The sequence below is a fragment of the Lathyrus oleraceus genome, chromosome 4, assembly GCF_024323335.1.
Source record: "Lathyrus oleraceus cultivar Zhongwan6 chromosome 4, CAAS_Psat_ZW6_1.0, whole genome shotgun sequence".
Lineage (NCBI taxonomy): Eukaryota > Viridiplantae > Streptophyta > Magnoliopsida > Fabales > Fabaceae > Lathyrus > Lathyrus oleraceus.
The window spans coordinates 374,590,390-374,615,290 of NC_066582.1; the positions used below are offsets into that span (position 1 = coordinate 374,590,390).

General features: G+C 39.3%; 1 protein-coding gene across 1 annotated transcript; it reads left to right on the forward strand.

Moving 5' to 3' along the window:
• The first annotated feature begins 22,394 nt into the window (after nt 1–22,394).
• On the forward strand, nt 22,395–23,228 carry LOC127137583 (U11/U12 small nuclear ribonucleoprotein 31 kDa protein). The gene has a single exon (XM_051064035.1). It carries the CDS (start codon nt 22,395–22,397, stop codon nt 23,226–23,228), a length of 834 nt encoding a protein of 277 aa, XP_050919992.1.
• The last annotated feature ends 1,673 nt before the right edge of the window (nt 23,229–24,901 follow it).

Consider the following 24,901-nt stretch of genomic DNA (forward strand, 5'->3'; position numbering starts at 1 on the left):
GTTTAAACGCCATAATGCTCCAAACCAAAACAGTGCCAGGGTATGCTTCAAAAAAAAACCTGTTACAATAGAACCTATTATAAGAGAACCATGACAGATGTTGAACCATGACAAGAAGAAACTTGTTACCAAACCATCTAACCTTGATCAAATATACGATCTAAAAACTGCACAAACCACTACTGCATCACCAAGCATAGCAACCCACAAATCAGCTCACGCACAAGCAAAGTATCCAAAACAAAAATAATCATTACCACAGCAAAATTTCATTCAAACTTCTAACACAATAGCTAACAACATCACATTCCAAGTTAACAGGTTTTCAGCATATGACTAACCTCATGGTAATAGAATCACAGGAGCAATCATGACTACCACCATGTAAAACACAGCAGACTAGCAATCCAAGCTCAGCCATCAACAAGGTTAACATCCATACAAGTATCATCAAGCATCCTGAATATCATTCAGATCACCTACCAAATACCAAACCAAGTATCAAACATGGCATCAATTTAACGGTCATAAGACTTGTAAGCACACAATTGTTATGATAAACCAAAGGCAAAGATTCACAGGATCCGAAAATACTTGAGCAGCAATTCATACCTAAATGTATTAAGTCCTCACATCAGCAAAAACGGAAGAAGTGTTGTGAATCGAAGTTGAGAAGTCATCAATTAAGGTTAAAATATATGCCAGTAAATACCAATTTCCTTACCTCAATTGTTGAAGGTTTCACCGCAGTAAAAACTAGATGGGGGATTCAGTGAAGTCGGCCACGCAGTTGGAGATTTTTTGGGACCACAATCAAATCCGTTTCCTACCACATTTACATTGGTCCCCACCAAAATCTAAAGAAAGATTTGATGCTAACGGAATGATTCCTTTTTGGTCTACTTGGTTTATGAGCTATTCTTGATTGTTTTAATTAAAATTAAGATAACACTAATATTAGAAATATTTATTAGTTCGGTGTCGATTACTATTTTCCACTCTTCTTTTTATCTTGTTATAATATTATAATTAGTTAAATGGTGGATTAATGGTTAACGTCAACAAATAATTTACTTTATTTTCTAATAAATAAGTTTGACGTTGGTCCAATACCAAATAGTCTTTCGCAAAAGTATATTAATTCTAAATAAATTCAAATTCACCGTATTTAAATAGTATTCTCTTAAAAATTATTTAATTTAATTTTGAATGAAAAGGAGAATAGTAAGCCTCCGCTTCAATATCTCTCGACTATTCGAACAATTGGCGTACGCCATATTGCTCGGATTTTCGTCATTCATTTAAAACCCTAAAACTCCATAAAATTAAAATCACTCCACCAATTAATTATAAATTCTAAAAGTTTTATTTTTAATAATTAATCTTTGAATGAAAAGGAGAATAGTGAGCATCCGCTTCATTATCTCTCGATTATTCGAATAATTGGCGTACGCCATATTGGTCGGATTTTCGTCATTCAATTAAAACCCTAATAATCATACAATTTCAAATCAATTTTTCAAATCAAACATAGGTTCTAAATTCAAATTATTTCTAAACTTCAACCATCATATTCAAATCATTTTCCAAATCAACTACAAATTCTAAAACATTTAATTCTAAATTTATGATAATAAAGAGGATAGGAGGCGTACGCCTCACTATCTTTCGATTATTCGAATAATTGGCGTACGCCACATTGCTCGAGTTTTTGTCATCAAACTTAAAACACAATCGAATAAACTCAAATCACCTCTTATATCAAACCCAATTTTACAAAATAAACTATACAACTTCAATAGAGAATGGGAGGCGTACGCCTCACCACTCCTTGATTATTTGAATAATTGGCGTACGCCACCTTGCTCAAATCATCGACAAATCCAAACCTACCAACCCAAAATTCAAGCTATCTTCATAAATCGAATACAATATTTAAACATATCTTTTTACAATTTAAACCTCGGGTGATAAAAGATGGGAGGCGTACGCCTCACCGTCTCTCGATTATTTGGATAATTGGCATACGCCATTTTGCACAAATTATCGACTTCCGACTAAAACACGTTAAATAAACTTGGATAAGGGAATAGGTGGCGTACGCCTCGTTATTCTTTGAATAAGCAAGTAGGAGGCGTACGCCTCACTACCGTGAGTTTTCAACATCCACAAACAAACTTTCAAAACAATTCGAACGAAAAGGGAATAGAAGGCGCACGCCTTATTATTCCTCGAAAGAATTGAACGATTGGTTTACACCATATTGCTCAATCTTTCGTCGTTCCTCAAATCATCAACAAATCAAACCTAACTTCTCGCCCTCGAGCGATCGAAACCAATCAAATCCAAACACGTCAATTCAACTCGTCACCCCCGCGTGACCAAAACCCTTTCAAAAAGAACACTGTCAATCCTTTCTAATGCGCACAACAAACCAGTGCTAGAGCCTCCACCGAGAGTAGACAAGCCAGTGTTTAGCCGTTAGAACGCCGACCTACACAGTCGTTCATCAAAACAAAACACAACCAATATTCGTAGTAGCCCGAACTACGAATGCTCTGATTTCCTTATTGCACCATAAGGATACGTAGGCAGGAGATTGCTGTATCTTCGCGAGCACACTAATAAAAAACCTCCCATTTCCCCCATCCTGAGGTCTTCATCCACATCTATCATCAATTCTAATTACTCGAAGCAAGCAGATAAACAGTCAATTTACAATCAAATAGAAAAATCAGACTAAAAGGTTCCCGTTGAGTACAACGGACGTGAGGGGTGCTAATACCTTACCCTTGCGTAATCGACTCCCGAACCCGAATATGGTTGCGACGACCATTATTCTTATTTCTAAAGGTTTTCTCGATATTTTCCTATTCCTTCATTGGAATAAATAAAGTTCGGTGGCGACTCTGTTTCGAACAACATTTTTTTTTCCGCGTCCTATCGCGAGGGATCGCATTATCATCTTTTTTTGAGGTGCGACAATTACATGCGACTCTATATGACTAATGCACAAATACAAGCTATTCAAAATCCTTTGATTCTTAGTAAAATTGGTGTCCCCACAACGACAATAAAGTGGATGAATTTTCCTGAAATGAGTCTGTAAGACCCCAATTTTGTCCCTAAGATCCCTCAGGCATCATATCATATCATATCATTGCCTCAAGGATCTTTGTGCACCTTTGCTTCCCTCCTAGTGGGTGGGTTATCTTGTGAGTGTGGTTCTTGATCACCAAGCATGTATTGCATTTGTATATCATTGCTTTTCATATGTTTACTAACCAAAAGTACAAAAATATTGTCATCTAACCATGTTACTTGCAGATGAAGCAAGCTAGGTCAAAACAGTCAAACAACCATTGAGCAATAGATGGTGGCCATTCTTGAAGAATTTGGGCACCATCATCATTCATCAAGAGTTCATATGAGTTGTGACATCATTTTGAATCAAGATCTCAAGTGGTAGGGGCTTGGAATTCATCAGAACATGGTTCAGTCAACCAAAACCCTAGCAAAGTCAACTGTGGTCAACTGTGCATTTAATTAGTGATTTGATGGTGGGAATTGGTTTGGGAGGTCTCATTCATGTCCATATAAGCCTCATATAACATGTCAAACATCCACAGTGAAGGATTTGAGGTCAGACAAAAAGTTTCCAAAAATAGTAAGTTAACCTGTAATTGGAATTCGCCAAAAATGGAAAGTTCTTCTCCTCAAAATTACATCATCATACAAGCTTGAAATGAATTTTTGTCCAACATGAAAGTTGAAGATCTTGTTCTCCCATTTCCAAAAAGTCCAAGAACACTCATTTCTCATGTGTGGTTGCCAAGTTATGATCAAATCATTCTCAAGAATTTTTGAACTTCAAAGTGAGATGACTTTCAAACCATTTGACCAAATTGAGTGAGGTTTTTTGCTACAAGTCACATTTGATGTGCTCTATCCAAATCCTTCATCACATTTCACCAAAAATCATCCAATCAAAATGGCCTTTTTCAAGTGCATTGAATTAAAAAAGAGAGGGGTGAAAAATGAACTTTCAAATTAAGCTTTGCCAATACATTCTACCAATTGCAAATGACTGAAAACCACATTTTGGATATGTCTAAGCCCAATTTCGCACTGTAGCATGCCATGCATATGCAATTTGAGTGGATTTCATCAATTAACCAAAACACTTCATTAAGCAAAATGCAATTACCATTCCACTAACCAAGCTTATGCATTGTTAAACAGAGTATATATGACTCATTTCTGATAGAAAAACCCTAGCCACTATTCACCAAAGCAGATCTAAAATTCTTTTTCTCTCAAGAACTCTCATTTCCTTACTTGGACTTTTTCTGAAAATCTTCAAAGAACTTGTGCTATTGTCCATTGTGCCATCATCTACCAACATTTTTGGAGCTTTAGCAAGCATCATTTCATCACTGTAGAGCAAGAATCGACACTGTTACATTGAGCTTTCTTCCATGGCAGTTTGAATTTGGAGCCTCAACAAGCATTGTTGAGCCACGATTCTTCACTTATTCATCATTTGGAACATCATTGTGCATCTGTTTCAGCTCAATACGACCAAACAACCATGTTTCCATCACTGCATCTTCAAGGAGGTTGGTTTTCGATTCTCTCTATTCTTGAAATCATGTTGTGCTTGTTAAAGATCTTGCCATGCTGAGTTCACTGAATGTTGTAGTTTTGAAAATGGTTAAGTATCAAGAGAGGAATAAGGATTTAAAGTTTGGTTGTTAGTTTTTATTTTGCTCGATTCTTTCATAATGGCATGAGTTAGTGTAAATGAAGGTTAGATTATTGATGTACATTGCAAGATGAGTTGAATGGTGTGTTTGTTTCAAAAATCTGGGACAAAAGTTCATCGTGTTGATGAACATGGCAACTGTAGCATAAACCCTAGTTTTCCTTCAACCCAGAATCGTGTTTGGCTGTTTGGATTTTCATTTTGCATGAAGTCACTGTTTCATTGGCCATGCGCGAATCAGAGGATGACACGCCCTTAAGTGAAATGCGGCGTTTCACTTAAGGGACCAGATAATTACGATTATGCCATTGCCGGTTATTTATTTAATTAAATCATTTTCCTTTTTTCAATTTTATTTCATTTTGTATGCCAATCTTCAAAAATTCATAAGTTCTTCAATATTTGTCCAAATTTGATGGGATTTTTTGTGAAATGCTCCTCATGATCTCTAGTTTATTATGGTGATTTTTCCAGATTTTTTGCACGTGTAGATTTTTAAATGTGCTAGGGTTTGTTCATGTGTGTCCATTTTGTGTATTCCTTGCCATTTTGCTTGTGAAATGATGATACTTAATCCAATGAGCCTGAAAGTTTTTGTGCTTAAACTAGAAATGTTCATGGTGATTTTGGTATAGAGTTTGTGATTTTATCATTGCTGGTTGATGAGATATGATTTTTTGAATAGGGGTGTGACAATTTGTGTCACACCATTCATGTCCAACTTCATGATTTTAATTACCATGCTTATTGAACTCAAAATGGTCTGGATTTTTGCATGAACATACTTGTGCATGATGAGAATGCTTGGGAATTTTCCTGGAATTTTTGAATTCATTTCCTATTTGTTTGATAATTTCTCCCCTGTTTGACCAACTTATGTATTAGATCCCTTAGGTTTCGAAGCTCGATATGGGAAGCTTCTACCGCTGCTGACTACTCAGGTTGACGAAGGGTTGATGAGTACTCTAGCCCAGTTTTATGATCCGCTGTATCATTGCTTCTCATTTCTGGACTTCCAGCTGTTGCCAACTTTGGAGGAGTATTCTCATCTCATTGGGATCCCGATTCTGGATCAAGTGTCGTTTAGTGGCCTAGAGAGTATTCCGACTGCTCGAGAGATTGCGAGCTTGTTGCACATAGAAGAGGATCTGATTAGAGCTAATCTGACTACCAAAGGCGGAATTCAGGGTTTTCCTTCCGAGTTCCTCATTGCTCAAGCTACCTTTTATGGGAAGGCCATGAGTGAGGATGCCTTTGAGGCTTTGTTTGTGCTGCTCATCTATGGATTAGTGCTATTTCCCAACTTCGACAAGTTCGTAGACATGAACGCCATTAGGATCTTCTCAGTTCTTAATCCCGTTCCGACTTTGTTGGGCGATGCCTATGTCTCTTTGCATCTGAGGAACGCAAAGGGTGGAGGGGTTATTGTCTGCTATCCACCTCTGCTATACAAGTGGTTTATTTCGCACTTTCCGCAGACAATTGCTTTCAAGGAGAACAAAGGATGTCTACGGTGGTCTCAGAGACTTTTGTCTCTCACTAATGATGATATCACTTGGTATGATCGCGTGTATGACACCGTCCAGATCATTGACTATTGTGGTGAATTCCCTAATGTGCCTCTTCTTGGCACATGTGGTGGGATCAGCTACAATCCCATTCTCGCACGACGTCAGCTTGGGTTCCCCCTAAAGGATAAACCTCATAACATTCTGTTAGAAGGTGTGTTCTTTCAGGAGGGTAAAGATCCCCAAGGCCTGAAAGCCAGATTTGTCCGTGCTTGGCGCAGTATTCACAAGAAGAGTAGGAATGAGTTGGGTCCAAAGAACTGCATTGCTTTGGAGCCATACACCTCTTGGGTCAGACAGAGAGCTGCCGTGTACTTGATGCCATATGATCACCCGAGACCTACACCGTTGGATGTGGTTGGGCCTTCAACCCTCCCTACCCAACGTGTAGAGGAGTTGAGAGAAGAAGACCTTTCACGTGCTTGGATCCGTGAAAGAGAAGAATTGCTTCAGCAGCTTAAGGAGAAGGACGCTATGATTGAGTTCCTAGAGCATTGAGTGATCGACGACCCGAACGACACTTGGACCTCTCTGCTTCCTCAGTCTTCCAAATTCTGGAAGAGGAAGTATGATCGACTTGCAAAGGAGAAAGTAGACATGGAAGCGGCCTATGAGAGAGAGATCAAGAAGTTGTGTACTTCTCGTCTTCCAGCATCCCGAGCTTCTAGGGATCCATAGGATGTTTATTTCCCTTTTCTCTTTGTAATGATTAAAAAATGTTGTACTTCTTTGTCTCGATATATTGAATGAAATATTTTCCGTGAGAATTTAAAATGCTTTAACTATTCAAAACATTGCAAATAATACCCTAAAGGTTCCTTGAAAATAAATAAAGCATCTGCACAAGCATTTCATGCATCATTTTTGCATAAGCAGGTACCCTTTGTTTCTGGTCTTCTTGTCCTAACTCTGTGTTCTTCATTTATTTTGAAGACAAGCTGACTCACCGGTATTATACTCGAGTCAATTCTGCGAGAGTTATGGAGCAGCTAGAACAAGAGAACAGAGAATTGAAAGAAGAGGTCGCCAGACTTGGCGCTTTGATGGAGCAACTCCTCGCTGCTCAAAATCAACCTTCTCCACCTCCTGCAACTCCTCCCCAGAGGACGGTTATTTCAGAGGTCTCCACTTCGACTGTGCCAGTCAGTGCTCATGTGCCCAATGCTATGCCACCCGGGTTCCCTTGGGGAATGCCTCTAGGTTTTATGCCTGATCGGCCTTCTCCAACTTTTGCTCACATGCCGACATCTAGCCCGGTCCCTGTTGCCGCTCCTCCTGTCGTGCATACCATGCCAAGGGTAGGCGACACCATCTATCACTCCGAGCCGTCTGAGGGCCCGGACGTTTATGAAAAGATGGACGCCATGAATGACCAATTCCTTGAGCTGAGAAAGGAATTGAGGACTCTTCGAGGTAAAGATTTGTTCGGCAAGTCTGCTGCCGAGTTGTGCCTTGTTCCCGGTGTGAAGATACCGATTAAATTCAAAGTACCTGACTTTGAAAAGTATAAAGGGAACACCTGTCCACTCGCTCACCTGGTCATGTACGCCAGGAAGATGTCTACCCAAACTGATAATGATCAGCTTCTAATTCATTATTTTCAAGACAGCTTGTCCGATGCTGCGCTCAGATGGTACATGAGCTTAGACAGTGCCAATATCAGATCCTTCAATGAACTTGGCGAAGCTTTCGTCAAGAAATTTAAGTACAACGTCGATATGGCGCCTGACCGAGATCAACTCAGGTCCATGTCGCAGAAGGACAAGGAAACTTTCAAGGAGTACGCCCAGAGATGGCGAGAGCTGGCAGCTCAAATCACTCCACCGCTTGAGGAGAAAGAAATGACCAAGATATTTTTGAAGACTCTTGGCTCATTCTATTATGAGCGGATGGTAGCAAGCGCTCCCTCTGATTTCACCGAGATGGTGAACATGGGGATGCGTCTTGAGGAAGGTGTCCGTGAGGGACGATTGGCGAAAGATGAGAGCTCTTCTTCTAAACGGTATGGGGAGTTTAAGAGGAAGGAAGAGGAAGCACATGCTGTGCAATCCCATCCCAAGCATAGAAGACCCTCTGTTCAGAGGAAGCCTGCACGTCGTGCCGGTCATCAGCACCAGGTGGCTCATATAGCACCTGTCTTTAAAGACAATGCTCAGCAACATCAGCAGTATCAGCATCAGCAACAATATCCACAGCCTCAGTACCAACAACAACATCGTCCACAGCAACAGGCTTACCAGCCTCGTGGAAGTACAACCAATCAAGCTAACTTGGGTTATGATAGGAAGAAGATCACCTTTGATCCAATTCCTATGTCATATGCAGAGCTTTATCCTTCCTTGTTGGAAAGGAAATTGGTTTCTCCTAGGGATCCTCCTGCCATTCTTGCAAATCCACAATGGTGGTATAAACCAGACCAGCATTGTGTGTACCATTCCGGTGCTCCGGGTCATAACATTGAGAATTGCTACCCACTCAAGACTAAGGTTCAGGACCTTATGAGATGTGGAATTCTGAGCTTTGAAGATTCAGACCCGAATGTCACCAAGAACCCATTTCCGGCGCATGGGAAATCAGTTAATATGGTTCAGGAATGCCTTGGGAAGTACAAGGTCAGATATGTAAGCAACATTAGGCAGTCGTTGGTTGAATTACATCGTTTGCTGTGTCAGTACAGCTACTTAGAGCATAACCACGACAAGTGCCGCGTCTGCTCGGTTAACCGCTTAGGTTGCAACCAGGTACGCCGAGAACTTCAAGAGCTATTGAATGAGGGTACCATTGAGATTTTACAGAATCGCAACGTGGATGAAGACGAGCCTGAGGTGAATGTGATTTCACCAGTGTTCAAACTGCCCGAGCCTGTTGTTATTCGTTACAATAGCAGCAAGCCGAAGGCTTCTCCTTCTTTGGTCATTAAACCTGCAGGCCCTGTGCCTTACTCTTCAGACAAAGCCGTACCGTTCAGATACAACCCTGTTGCTGTGCAAGATGGGGTAGAAGTGCCTTTACCTTCAACTTCCGTGACCAACGTCGCTGATGTAAGTGGGTTGACCCGAAGTGGTCGAGTGTTTTCTGCACCTCCTAAGGCTGTTGCTTCTGATACCGTTGAGCGTCCGGTGAGGACCGCTGTGAATATTCAGAATCCGGCACTTGATGTTGCCAAACCATCCTCCTCTGTACATAAAACTCCCGTTTCTTTAGTTGGCCCAAGTGGCATTGTAGATGAAGAATCTGATGAGATGCTGAGGCTCATCAGAAAGACTGAGTACAGCATTGTGGACCAGCTTCTACAAACGCCATCCAAGATTTCCATTCTTTCTCTGTTGCTGAATTCAGAACCCCATAGGGAGGCTCTGCAGAAAGTCTTGGACCTGGCGTATGTTGATCACGACGTCACCATTGAGCAATTTGATAGTATTGTTGCAAACATTACCGCTTGCAACACTTTGAGCTTTTGTGACGCTGATCTCCCTGAGGAGGGAAGAGACCACAACATGGCTTTACATATCTCCATGAATTGCAAATCCGATGCAATGTCCAATGTGCTGGTGGACACTGGATCTTCTTTAAATGTATTGCCAAAAACCACACTCTCCAGATTGCCATATCAAGGTCCTCCTATGAGGCAGAGTGGGGTTGTTGTGAAGGCATTTGATGGGTCGCGCAAGACCGTGATTGGGGAAGTTGATCTCCCTATCAAAATCGGACCAAGTGCTTTCCAAGTTACCTTCCAGGTAATGGATATCCACCCATCTTATAGCTGTCTCTTAGGCAGACCATGGATTCACGAGGCTGGCGCCGTGACATCCACCCTACACCAGAAGTTAAAATTTGTCAAAAATAAGAAATTGGTTGTAGTAGGGGGAGAAAAGGCTCTCCTGGTTAGCCATCTGTCTTCTTTCTCGTACATTGACGCTGAGGATGAAGTTGGAACGCCATTCCAAGCTTTATCTATTGATGAACCAATCGAGAAGAAGTCTCCTTCATTCACTTCCTACCGTGATGCGAAGCTGGCCATTGAATGTGGTGCAGTTGCTGGTTTAGGGAAGGTGATCGAGCTTGAAGACAACAGATCCCAGGTTGGCATTGGCTACTGTTCTGGGGCATGTAATGAGCAAGGTTTGTTCACAAGTGGAGGATTCATCCATGATGATCAACCTGAGGAGGAAGCTGCTGCTATCTTGGAAGAGGATGCAGAAGACATGAACAACTTCGTTATTCCTGGTGGTGTCTGCCACAATTGGGTCGCTGTAGATGTTCCTACGGTCATCCATAGATCAGAGTAATTGTTCACTTTGTTTGAAACCCTTCTCCCATGCCAAAAGGAGAAGTGATGACATTGTTGGCAAAGCATATATACAATGATGTTTTCATTCAATTAATGCATCGTTAAACAGTTGTTTTTCCTTTGTTTTCACTTTTTGCTTTTGCATGAAATCAGTGATCACAAAAAACCCATAAAAACAAGAATAAAAGCAAACATTTTTTTCATCTGCGCAATGGTTTGCTTGTTTATATTCTAAAAGTCTTTCATTAACCAAAATCATTATGCAGGTTGATCCTAAAACCCATTGAACATAATGATCCAACGCCATCTCCCAATTTTGAATCCCCTGTATTCGAGGCAGAGGAAGATGACGTTGAGGAGATTCCTGATGAGATTACCCGTCTCCTTGAGCACGAAGAGAAGATCATTCAGCCGCATCTTGAAGACTTGGAAACAGTCAACTTGGGGTCTGAAGATTGTGTTCGCCTGGTGAAGATTGGGGCACTTCTTGAAGGGTCTGTCAAGGAAGATTTGATCAGTTTGCTACGAGAATATTCAGATATCTTTGCCTGGTCCTATGAAGACATGCCGGGTTTAGATACAGATATTGTGCAACATTTCCTGCCTTTGAAGCCTGAGTGCGTGCCTGTGAAGCAGAAGCTCAGAAGAACTCATCCAGATATGGCAGTGAAGATCAAAGAGGAAGTTCATAAGCAAATTGATGCGGGGTTTCTGGTGACTTCCACATATCCTCAATGGGTGGCCAATATTGTGCATGTTCCTAAGAAGGACGGAAAAGTCCGTATGTGCGTTGATTACAGAGATTTGAACAAAGCTAGTCCGAAAGATGATTTTCCTCTACCACACATTGATATGTTGGTAGACAATACAACTAAATTCAAAGTCTTTTCGTTTATGGACGGATTTTCCGGATATAATCAAATCAAGATGGCACCAGAGGATATGGAGAAGACAACATTCATGACACCTTGGGGAACATTCTGTTATCGAGTGATGCCCTTCGGTTTGAAGAACGCCGGAGCCACGTATCAACGAGCTATGACTACCTTGTTTCATGATATGATGCACAAGGAAATAGAGGTCTATGTTGATGATATGATTGCTAAGTCCCGAACGAAAGTTGAACATGTCAAGCATTTGTTGAAGCTTTTTCAGCGTTTGAGGAAGTTTAAACTTCGCCTGAATCCGAACAAATGTACATTTGGAGTCCGTTCTGGCAAATTGTTGGGTTTTGTGGTAAGTGAAAGAGGTATTGAAGTTGATCCTGCAAAGGTCAAAGCAATACAAGAGATGCCTGCACCCAAAACTGAGAAGCAAGTCCGAGGTTTTCTTGGCCGCTTGAACTACATTTCCAGATTTATATCCCACATGACTGCCACATGTGCGTCGATATTCAAGCTTCTTCGGAAAGATCAGTCTCATGATTGGACCGAGGATTGCCAGAAAGCTTTCGATAGTATCAAAGAATATCTGTCTGAACCTCCAATATTGTCTCCGCCTGTGGAAGGAAGACCTCTGATCATGTACTTGACAGTTCTTGAAGACTCGATGGGTTGTGTACTCGGTCAACAAGATGAATCGGGGAAGAAGGAATTTGCTATATACTACCTCAGTAAGAAGTTTACTGATTGTGAGTCTCGGTACTCTATGCTTGAGAAGACGTGCTGTGCTTTGGCTTGGGCTGCTAAGCGTTTGCGCCAGTACATGATAAATCATACAACTTGGTTGATATCCAGAATGGATCCAATTAAGTATATCTTCGAGAAGCCTGCTTTAACTAGGAGGATTGCCCGTTGGCAGATGTTGTTATCTGAGTATGATATTGAGTATCGAGCTCAGAAAGCTATCAAAGGTAGTATCTTGGCTGACCATTTAGCGCACCAGCCGATCGAAGATCATCAGTCTGTTCAGTATGACTTCCCGGACGAAGAAATTCTGTATTTGAAGATGAAAGATTGTGATGAGCCTACACTTGATGAAGGTCCGGAACCTGGTTCCAGATGGACGATGGTGTTTGATGGCGCTGTTAATCAATATGGAAATGGAGTTGGGGCAGTAATCATTACTCCTCAAGGTTCACACATTCCGTTTACAGCAAGGCTAACTTTCAAATGCACGAATAATATGGCGGAGTATGAAGCCTGTATTATGGGACTTGAAGAATGCATTGATTTGAGAATCAAGTATCTTGATGTGTATGGTGATTCGGCTCTGGTTGTTAATCAGATCAAGGGAGAATGGGAGACGAATCAACCTGGTCTCATTCCGTACAGAGATTATGCAAGGAGAATTTCAACATTCTTCACAGAAGTTGAATTTTATCATATTCCTCGAGAGGATAATCGGATGGCAGATGCTCTTGCTACGCTTGCTTCCATGATTGTGGTCAGATGGTGGAATGATGTCCCCAACATTACTGTGATGCGCTTGGACAGACCAGCTCACATATTTGCAATCGAAGAAGTGAAAGATGACAAGCCTTGGTATTTTGATATCAAGAATTTCCTCCAGAACCAGGTCTACCCGCCTGGGGCATCTGTGAAAGATAGGAAGACTTTGAGAAAGTTGTCAGGCAGTTTCTACCTCAGTGGTGAAGTGCTGTATAAGAGAAATTTCGATATGGTTTTGCTCAGATGCGTGGATAGACACGAAGCAAACCTGTTGATGACTGAGGTCCATGAGGGTTCATTTGGTACTCATTCCAATGGACATGCCTTGGCTAAGAAAATGTTGAGAGCAGGCTACTATTGGCTGACAATGGAGTCTGACTGTTGCAAGTATGTGAAGAAATGTCACAAGTGTCAAATTTATGCGGATAAGATTCATATTCCTCCGACACTTCTGAATGTGATTTCATCACCATGGCCTTTCTCTATGTGGGGAATCGACATGATCGGCATGATTGAGCCGAAAGCGTCCAACGGACACCGGTTTATTCTCGTAGCAATTGATTACTTCACCAAATGGGTTGAAGCCGCTTCGTACGCGAATGTAACCAGACAGGTGGTTGTGAAGTTTATCAAGAACCAGTTGATTTGCCGTTATGGTGTGCCAGAGAGGATCATTACTGATAATGGATCTAATCTGAATAATAAGATGATGGATGAGTTGTGCGCTGAATTCAAGATTGCACACCATAATTCCTCTCCCTACAGACCTAAGATGAATGGGGCTGTTGAAGCTGCTAATAAGAATATCAAGAAGATTATCCAGAAGATGACTGTCACGTACAAAGATTGGCATGAGATGCTGCCATTTGCTTTGCATGGATATCGTACGTCTGTACGCACTTCAACGGGGGAAACCCCTTTCTCTCTTGTTTATGGCATGGAGGCTGTTCTCCCAGTAGAGGTGGAGATCCCATCAATGAGAGTCTTGATGGAAGCCAAGTTGACTGATGCTGAATGGATTCAGAGTCGTTATGACCAATTGAATTTGATTGAAGAGAAGCGATTAACTGCCATGTGTCATGGTCAGTTATATCAGCAGAGAATGAAGAAAGCATTCGATAAGAAGGTCAAGCCGCGTGTGTTCCGAGAAGGTGACCTTGTGCTCAAGAAAGTCTTGTCTTTCGCGCCCGATTCCAGGGGCAAGTGGACTCCAAACTACGAGGGTCCATATGTTGTTAAGAGAGCCTTTTCAGGCGGTGCTTTGATGCTTACAACAATGGATGGGGAGGATTTCACTCGTCTTGTGAATTCAGATGCAGTCAAGAGATACTTTGCCTAGAAAAAAAGTATATGCAAATGAAAAACAGAATTGCTCGCTAAGTTGAAAACCCGAAAGGGCGGCTTAGGCAAAAATGAGCGTCTCGGTGGAGAACCCGCAAGGGTAATCCAGGCAAAAATTAGAGACTTGAAAAAAAAGAAGAGAAAAAAGAGAATATTTGCATCCCGCTAGATTGAGTACCTCACCCTGGGGCAATCTAGGCAAAAATTAGGGATTTGGCAAGTAACTGCATCCTGACAAGACTTTCTGTTCCACAGCTGTCATTTCGTCAGAGGATTCTCGATTCGTCGTCAAACTGAATCTTCAAATACATCGAGATTCAAATTGGTAGAGAAAGGATCATTATGTTCAATGTAGCCCTCTTCCAATATATATCACTGATTTCAAATTTGTATAGATCTATGGAGTCTTGCCATTTGCAGGCTACCATTCCATCAAATCAATTTGAGCTTTTATCCAATTATTTGCACTCTTATTTGTTTCAATTCAACAAATGTTTTGCATGTTTTAAATTGATAAAATATCATTGTTTTAAACAAAATATTTTTTTCAAAAAAAATTTTTTTTTTAAACAAAGTGAATATTCACAAGATTGAAAGGATACTCAAGAATATCTCAGTGCTCTCCCAAGGGTGGCATGATCTCCAACAGGTAAGACATTTGGTTCATATTCCTGGTTTGGTTGCATCTTCTTTCTCCATATCTTGTGATGGGGTTGTTCCCCAACATAGTTGCAAGCAGAGTGTTGTTGAAGACTCAGTTTTCTCCAGCAGCAGTTTTCCCCAGTAGAGTTGCTTATGCAGTTGGATTCTACTTGGATGATGTTATTCTCCTTCAGTGGGTTGTTCCCCGGAGTTGTTTGGAGTTGTAGAGCTTTTTGTTTCTCAGTTGATGCTGAGATCCCCTGCGGATCTTCGAGATTTTCTCTTGTTCCCCAATAGATTCGTCTTGGTGGCTGTTTTGCCCGTTGTGACTTTTTGTACCCTGGTTGGGTTGTTTGTTGATCCAGCACTCGGAGATTTGGTGTTTCCTGATATCTCTGATCCACTGCTTCCCCAGCAGTACCCGCAGATCTATGCTTTATAGCATGTAGATCTCCGCAGATTGGCTTTCCAGTTGGTTCTCCCATGGAAGTATAGTACCGGGTGTTTGATTCCTGGACCTGTTTGTGTTAGATATGTTTGTTTTGTCAGCATTCATCAAACATAAATCACGCATATTCATGCATAGTCATAAACATTCAGATATTCATGTTGCATTTCTCGCCATATATCTTTTGTTGTTTGTTCCCTGCTATGGTGATGCAGATCCCCAATAGATCTCCCCTAGCAGATGTCGGGTGTTAAAATCTCTCCATATAGAGTCAGCCCCGTAAGCAGAAAATGTTTGTTGGGGTTCCTTCTGCAGTTCCCCACTGAGATATATCCTCGTGGATGACGGTTTCTTCCGTTTCCTCCCAACGTATATATTGGGACGAATTTTCCTATTTGAGTTACATCCTCATTAGGACGTGTCTTGATTCAGTCTGTCTTCTCGGATTGATCCCGAATTGGCTATTTGTCAACTATCTTGCGCTTCCCAGTGGGTTGTTCCCCAGCGGAGTTTTCTCGGGCCTCTACCCTTATACCGGTAGTTGTAAGTCCTATTTTTATTTTCCCTTTCAGCGGAATTGGTGGTTATATACCTTTTATTCCTCGGCAAGATTTTTGGTTTTCTACCCCTTATTCGGTAGATGTAAACCCTAATTCATAATTATCCCCACCAGAGTATGGCTATTACCCCGTATTCAGTAGTTGTAAGTCCTATCTCTTTTTCCCTAACAGAGATAACCTTTGTGGTTCGTCCTGATTGTAAGTGGATTTCTGTTGTTGTGGTTTTATCCCTAACAAAGTTGGTGTCTCCCTGTGGTGATTTCTCAAGAGTTTTTGAACTTCAAAGTGAGATGACTTTCAAACCATTTGACCAAATTGAGTGAGGTTTTTTGCTACAAGTCACATTTGATGTGCTCTATCCAAATCCTTCATCACATTTCACCAAAAATCATTCAATCAAAATGGCATTTTTCAAGTGCATTGAATTAAAAAAGAGAGGGGTGAAAAATGGACTTTCAAATTAAGCTTTGCCAATACATTCTACCAATTGCAAATGACTGAAAACCACATTTTGGATATGTCTAAGCCCAATTTCGCACTGTAGCATGCCATGCATATGCAATTTGAGTGGATTTCATCAATTAACCAAAACACTTCATTAAGCAAAATGCAATTACCATTCCACTAACCAAGCTTATGCATTGTTAAACAGAGTATATATGACTCATTTCTGATAGAAAAACCCTAGCCACTATTCACCAAAGCAGATCTAAAATTCATTTTCTCTCAAGAACTCTCATTTCCTTACTTGGACTTTTTCTGAAAATCTTCAAAGAACTTGTGCTATTGTCCATTGTGCCATCATCTACCAACATTTTTGGAGCTTTAGCAAGCATCATTTCATCACTGTAGAGCAAGAATCGACACTATTGCATTGAGCTTTCTTCCATGGCAGTTTGAATTTGGAGCCTCACCAAGCATTGTTGAGCCACGATTCTTCACTTATTCATCAGTTGGAACATCATTGTGGATCTGTTTCAGCTCAATACGACCAAACAACCACGTTTCCATCACTGCATCTTCAAGGAGGTTGGTTTTCGATTCTCTCTATTCTTGAAATCATGTTGTGCTTGTTAAAGATCTTGCCATGCTGAGTTCACTGAATGTTGTAGTTTTGAAAATGGTTAAGTATCAAGAGAGGAATATGGATTTAAAGTTTGGTTGTTAATTTTTATTTTTCTCGATTCTTTCATAATGGCATGAGTTAGTGTAAATGAAGGTTAGATTATTGATGTACATTGCAAGATGAGTTGAATGGTGTGTTTGTTTCAAAAATCTGGGACAAAAGTTCATCGTGTTGATGAACATGGCAACTGTAGCATAAACCCTAGTTTTCCTTCAACCCAGAATCGTGTTTGGCTGTTTGGATTTTCATTTTGCATGAAGTCACTGTTTCATTGGCCATGCGCGAATCAGAGGATGACACGCCCTTAAGTGAAACGCGGCGTTTCACTTAAGGGACCAGATAATTACGATTATGCCATTGCCGGTTATTTATTTAATTAAATCATTTTCCTTTTTTCAATTTTATTTCATTTTGTATGCCAATCTTCAAAAATTCATAAGTTCTTCAATATTTGTCCAAATTTGATGGGATTTTTTGTGAAATGCTCCTCATGATCTCTAGTTTATTATGGTGATTTTTCCAGATTTTTTGCACGTGTAGATTTTTAAATGTGCTAGGGTTTGTTCATGTGTGTCCATTTTGTGTATTCCTTGCCATTTTGCTTGTGAAATGATGATACTTAATCCAATGAGGCTGAAAGTTTTTGTGCTTAAACTAGACATGTTCATGGTGATTTTGGTATAGAGTTTGTGATTTTATCATTGCTGGTTGATGAGATATGATTTTTTGAATAGGGGTGTGACAATTTGTGTCAAACCATTCATGTCCAACTTCATGATTTTAATTACCATGCTTATTGAACTCAAAATGGTCCGGATTTTTACATGAACATACTTGTGATTGTTGAGAATGCTTGTGAATTTTACTGGAATTTTTGAATTCATTTCCTATTTGTTTTATAATTTCTCCCCTGTTTGACCAAATTGTTGACCCCTTGTGACACATGATGTTATTTGATTTGTGAAATCCTCATGCATTGTTGGATGGACTTAAAATTTGACATGTGAACCGTAGACATCCTAAAGTTTGTCATGGCTTTGGTCCCATTCATTTATCATGTTTTGTTTCTGTTTTATGATTAATTGAAGTTGGTGCATGTTTTGATGCTTTGTATGAGTTTGCTTGAACTTGCTTTGACTTTCTGATTTTCATTGACCTACTTCCCTTGATCCAAATGAGCTGAAATTTGGTATGCTTATCATGTTATGGGTGATGTTTGATCATGAATTGTTTGAGGATTTATTGAAATGTTTGTGATTGGATTTGAGTTGAATCATTCTGTTGAATTCTTTGAGGTTCTATATGTCATGCTTTGACCTAATTTGCTTATGAAATGATAATGATGAATGATATGAATGTGAAACCACTTGGGTTTGTTTCTTAATTGCTTGAACTTGATTTTGGATAGCTTTCACTTGCTGTTTTGGATTTCTTATCTCTTTTTGACCCTAGGCATGTCCTAGTGGTCTTGTTGCTCATGCTTGAGTTTGTTTTTTCAGGTTAAGAAGCAAATGCCTTAAGGAGACTTATGCAAGTTGATTAAGTTTGTTTGATTATCATGAACTAACTTGTTTGTTTTGTAGGATGCTTAGCTCACATGCTTTGAGCCTTGTGCATTGCACATTTGACTGATTGTGTTGATCCTTAACTTATATTAGTTTTGAATTTGAGTTGTATACTGATTTTACTTGATTGATTTCAGGTACCGTTAGTTGCTAATAGTTCTTTGAGAACTTGCATTGCTTTGCTTGATAGCATTTGCATTGAGGTAGAATCTCTTGTCTTCATGTAGTCTGGAAGACCTGGCCTGTTACTTGGCCAGGCAACTGTCTGAAGTCCTCCTTAAGAGGCGATGTTTGTGCTTGTTTACTTTTGTCCCAAGCAGGAAAAGTCCTCATTTGAGGAAATTGGTAGATCAAAGAGATATGTAGCCTATCTCCTACTATTCTGTGAGTCACTCACCTTGCTCACACTACTTGTGTTGATGCATAGTGAGTAAAAAAACCCAAGATCTATAGAGTCTACTTATGGAGAGAGTTCCATCTTTCTGAACTCCCACACTTTCTGATATTCAATGCTCTCTCTGACCAGAGATAAGAGTGATGAGGCACACCCCTCATATCCTTTCATCTGCTTCACCTTGGCTCTCAATGTCAAGGTTAAGAGCACCATTAACCTTATTCAAGTTGGCTTCAATGCCTAACCCTTTTGTATGAGCCTAATTGCTTGGTTATAGAGTGTGCTAAATGACTTTGGTTGATTGATTTGATTACTTCATATGCACATGTTTGCTTGTATGATTTGTGCATTTATCATCATTATTTGCTCATTAATGCATGATCATTTCATTTGTCTTTGTGACATATCTTTGTTGTTTGCCCATTGAGGACAATTGTAAGACCATTCATTGGCCATTGTTCCTATGATATGGAAGTGAGTATAAGACCATTTCATTGGCCACTCATCTTTTCTCTGCTTGATGCATTTGTTTGTTGTATGTGAGGATGCAATTGTAAGTCCATGTAATTTGGCATTTGTTCTCCTATGATCATATGTTGGAGGTTAGAGTAAGCCCAGATAGATTGGCATCTGACATCCAAGTGTTTGCTTTCTTTGTTGGAGATTGGTATAAGCCCAGATAGATTGGCATCCGGTATCCACTTTTTATTTCTTGTTGAGGAGATTGGTATAAGTCCATAGAGTGGCCTCTGATATCCAGTTCTATTTTAGGAGATTGGTATAAGTCCAATAATTGGCATCCGGTATCCGTTTTTGTTGACTTTCTTCTTTTGCTTTGCTTGTTTATTATTGCTCATTGCCTATTCCAAGGGACATACTTGAGTCATCTTCTATATGATTTCAAGAGGTGAACCTTCTAGGAAGTTTTACACTCCATCTTCATCCATTCACCCATTTTGTCCTAGACCTTTTCACACATTGCTTTCAAAACTTGAGATAAATATTGTGCAAACATCTTCATGTTTTTCAAATTAGAAACCTGGACCCTAAGTCCTTGACTTTTCAAACTCCATTTCATAATACTTCTTTTTGAATCAATCTTAATCATACTTTGACCTTGCTTTCATGAATAATCATAATCAATGAACTCCACCCATTCAATTGTTTTGTGGCTTTGTCCATTCTTGTTAAGTTAGGTTTGATTTATCCTAGTTGGTTGATGTTAACCTCACCTATTTGTCCTTAGTTGATTGAATTATAAGTCTTCCTTGCTTATTATAGGGTTAACCCCTCACTAGCAAGTTGAAGCTTTTCTCACATGGTGGACTCGTTGTTTGTATAAGGTTGAGTTTTCTCCCGTGGATAATGTAAGACCTTAGGGCTTGTGTTTAAAATTGAATCCACTAACTTTTGGAAATCTTTTAGCCGAACTACGGCGTTTTGATCCTTACCTTTGATGGAAGGTACGTAGGCAACGGGTTCATCCGTTCGAACACAAAAATAATAAAAATTGTATATTCTTTTCTCATCATCCCATTCATGTTTGCACCATAAATATTTCATAACAAATAACAATTTAGTACAACAAGTGTGAAAAGGGCTCCCTAGGAGTACCTAGGACGTGATGGGTGCCTAACACCTTCCCATTGCGTAATTTACCCCTTACCCAGATTCTCTGATCTTTTCATTAGTTTTCTATGTGTAAAACTTCTTAGGCTTTTGTTCTCTTTTTAGCCAGTCCTTTGGATAAATAAAAGTGCGGTGGCGACTCGATTCATTGTATGCTTTGCTTATGATTTAATCAATAAATCATATAGAGATGAATACACCGCTACAGAGTCATCTTATATAAAATGTATATGACTGAGTTTTAGTTTAGTTTATAAGACATAGTTTTTTGTAAATCGTTTTCCCTCTGCTAAGTTGCCCTCCAAATAATTTAAATGGCCGGGTTGTCTTGATTAGACAGATTGCTACTAAGATGCATTTTATACAAGCTTATTTGAAACGAGGGTGTCCTCTACCACCAACATTCGTAGAATGGAGAGAACGTCTTAAGGAAGAAACATATGAGTGAGAACTTTGCTTTTTGGATAGGATGCATGAGTTCTAGAAATTAAATGATGTTGAAAAATAATACAATAGAAAAAAGTCTAATGCGAAAAGTTCAATAAATTTAAAAAGATGTCATCGATTTTGATGCATTTTAATCGTATGTACTTCTAATTTTGTTGATTCACTATGTTCATTTTTATTCTTATATCTTCATTTTAAGATGTCCAAACATAATCTAAGCGTATAAATAAAGCATTACTTTTGAAAACAAATTAATTGTTGAGTTTCTAGTAAGAGATGAGTCCTCTTCAATTCTGGACAAATCCTACATAAGAGTTTTTAAATGTTGTGAAACTGAAGTTATTAGACTAAGGTTTTGCTTAAATTGATGCAATGAGATGATATGAAGTGATATGAGATGAAATAGAATAAGATTACATTGTTTGAGTTAATCAAAATCAGATCCAGTATAATAAAATTTTATTATTCTATTTTATTTCATTTCATCACTTTTCATTAGCATTGTTTCCCTTAGATATGAGGAATAAAAAATTACATCACTTTCTACTAGTATTGATCACTTTCTACGAGTATTGTTCCCTTTAATATGAGCAGAATGAAAATTTTCATCACTTTCCATCAGTATTGTTTCTCTTTTATATGAGTAGAATCAAAAACTTACTTTGTTTTTATCGCTAATTATTCAAATAATAAAGTAATAAAATCTCTATTTCACTCTATTCTATTTTTGCTAAATTTCAATAACTCTATTTATCATAAGATATTAAAATATAATCTAAAATAATATAATAAAATTGTATATCTAACGAACTAGAAATTTTTGTCTTAAAAAATCTAGCATCATACTAACAAAAAATTATTAAAATTTATATATGCAGATGGGTGGCTGACCAATTAAACAAAAAAATATTAAAACATAATAATTTTTAGTTTTATGCTATCTTTACAAGTACTCTGGCGGTGAGCAAGTTGTCCATTTACATATGGATAGTACTGCTTATAAAAAAATAAGAATGGATAAAACCATATATAAAACCAATCCAAAATATCTGGATCCATGTCCAGATCCGCTTGGAGTTTCGCTTCACTTCTCTAGGGTTTCTCAAACGCATTATAGAATCTCTCCACTCTCAGATTTCCTCTATAGATTAAAGAAGCATCGGAGAACTAATTCCGTCTTCGGAAACCGAACGCCGTTGCCGGAAACAAAAAACCTGAACCGAAAAAAATGTCAAGCAAGAAGAAACACAAACGAAAACACAGCGACAGCGATGAAGACGACGACGTTTTCTACTACCGCTACTGCGTTTCGTCCTCAACCCCCAACACCACCACCGGCACCACATCCAGTAATCAACCCCAATCAAAACCGAACAACAAAGGATCATCAATAGGAGGAACATGTGAACCCTTAGCACCATCAAAATCGATGCTATACGTTTCTAATCTAGATTACTCCCTAACAAACTCCGATCTCCATACGCTCTTCTCTACTTTCAGCCGCATCGCGCGTGTAACCGTTCTCAAAGACCGTCACACGCGCCTAAGCCGCGGTGTCGCGTTTGTCCAATTCGTTTCTCGTAATGACGCCCAACGCGCCGTGGCGGAGATGAATAAGAAGATTCTCAATGGAAGGACTCTAACTGCTTCTATTGCTGCTGATAATGGACGTGCTCCGGAGTTTATTCGGAAGCGCGTGTACAATACTGAGACTGCTTTGTGTTATGAGTGTGGGGGGCATGGTCATTTGTCGTATGAGTGTCCTAAGAATCAGTTGGGGCCGAGGCCGCGGCCTCAGCCTAAGAAGCCGCGACGGGGATTTAGTGGGCTGAGGGATAGGGATGGGGAGGAGGAAGGTGATGAGGAGGAGGAGGAGGGTGGTCAGATTGCTGCGGAGCAGTTTGACGATAATTGGGCTTCTGTTGTGGATGATGAAGCGGGTGAAAGGTTGCTGGGGAGAAACAGAAATGATGATGAGGGTTTGGACAACAACAAGACGAAGAAGAAAGGGAAGAAATCTGTGTATTTCAGTGATGAGAGTGATCATGATAATGATGATTGATCATGACTATGTAGCATTACCGCATTACCGCATTACCGCATTATTCAACTAGTCCTGTGTGTCGTGTCTATATATGTGCCAGTGTTTCATAGATCTAAATGGCAATTTTTTTGTTTTTATTAAGATATGGGGTAATTGATGAAATTGTTTATATGTTGTTGGCTTGGTTGGATGTGCTTATGGTTTTGATCACAAGCACATGTTAGTTATTAGTTATTATGGTAGTAATTAGTGATAATGGTGGTGAATTGGTGATGAGCATTTTTGTGTATTCCATATTTTCATAGTTGATGAATGATGACAGACGAGTCTCTTATTTATCGGCTTAATTTAGCATTCGGTTTACCTGTAAAACAGAAAGGAAAAGCCTGTTCGTTATGTTTTTTATTTTGGTTCAGTTAAAACATGTAATGTAATCAAATTGTAACACCCTGGTTTACTTTATGCACATCTTGTTATCATATAAGTAAGGTTTTTAATTACAGTTGTGGTGGTTATGTTATGATATTTGATATGTAGAATATTGTAGTCAGATATAGCTGGATTTGATGTGGTTGTTGAGATGTTGAAAAGCATAGGTTGTAGACTTGTAGTCACAATTACTGTCGCCGTTCTTGTGGAATGCAGTTTAAAACCATGGGTAACAGTTCTTCTGATTACCTTTACTCTTTGATGTCTACTGAGCATTTTTATGCAGATTGATGAGTATTTCTCAAGTTTCTCTTAGAATGCTTAAATTGCTTCTCCCAGAGAAAATGTGGTATCCTTTTCATGCATAATCACTTGGCTGAGCTGGAGAATAATACCAATTTGTGCCTCACCCTCGACACTAGGCTTTAAATTATAGGTTTAATTATTCTGTAACTTTTTGAACCATGGGCTGATCTTGAATGTCATTGTAATGATATGTAGAAAAAGAAATTGGTTATTGTTATGCTATTTCCTTTCTTTCTGAATTATGGCTTTGAATCGGATTAAGTATAGTTATATTATATGGAGTTTGGGGTCAATTGTTAGTGTTGCACTGTTGGTTTTAAGCATTGTTGGTTTTGGATATATCTATAACTCTGAAACCATATTCAGTTGACAATTATATATAACCGATAGATACCATATTCATGATTGTCTATATACTTTTGTATGCTCATATTTTTTACTAATTCAATCATTGTCTTATGGCACAAGTTAATGAAAATAGTAGAGTTCATATCCTCTATGAATAGGATTAACATGAAGCTTGATTACATAGTATGATAATTGGACTCAGATATCAAGATATTGGGAGTTTTTTGAAATTCAGGATATCGGTTTCTTGAATTTTGTTGAAGTTTGAGCAGATTCAAATAGGATTAATATGGGTGTTCTTGAAGAGGAAGTAGGTAAAAGTTTGGAATTTTTTTTCAAAATAATAATTATTTTTAGTTTTTTTTCAAAATAACTAATTATTTAAAAAAATTATCAAAATAACCAGGTTTGGTAGAGGATGCGTCATATGAACTGGGGCACCCCCAATGCATAAAGAGGAGGCGTCAATAGCATTGGCGCATGCATTGCGCTCCTCACGAGGAGGCACCACTAGCATTGGCGCATGCATTGCGCTCCTCATGAGGAGGCGCCAATACTAGTGACGCCTGCATTGGGCCTCATGAGGAGGCGTCAATGCTAGTGGCGCC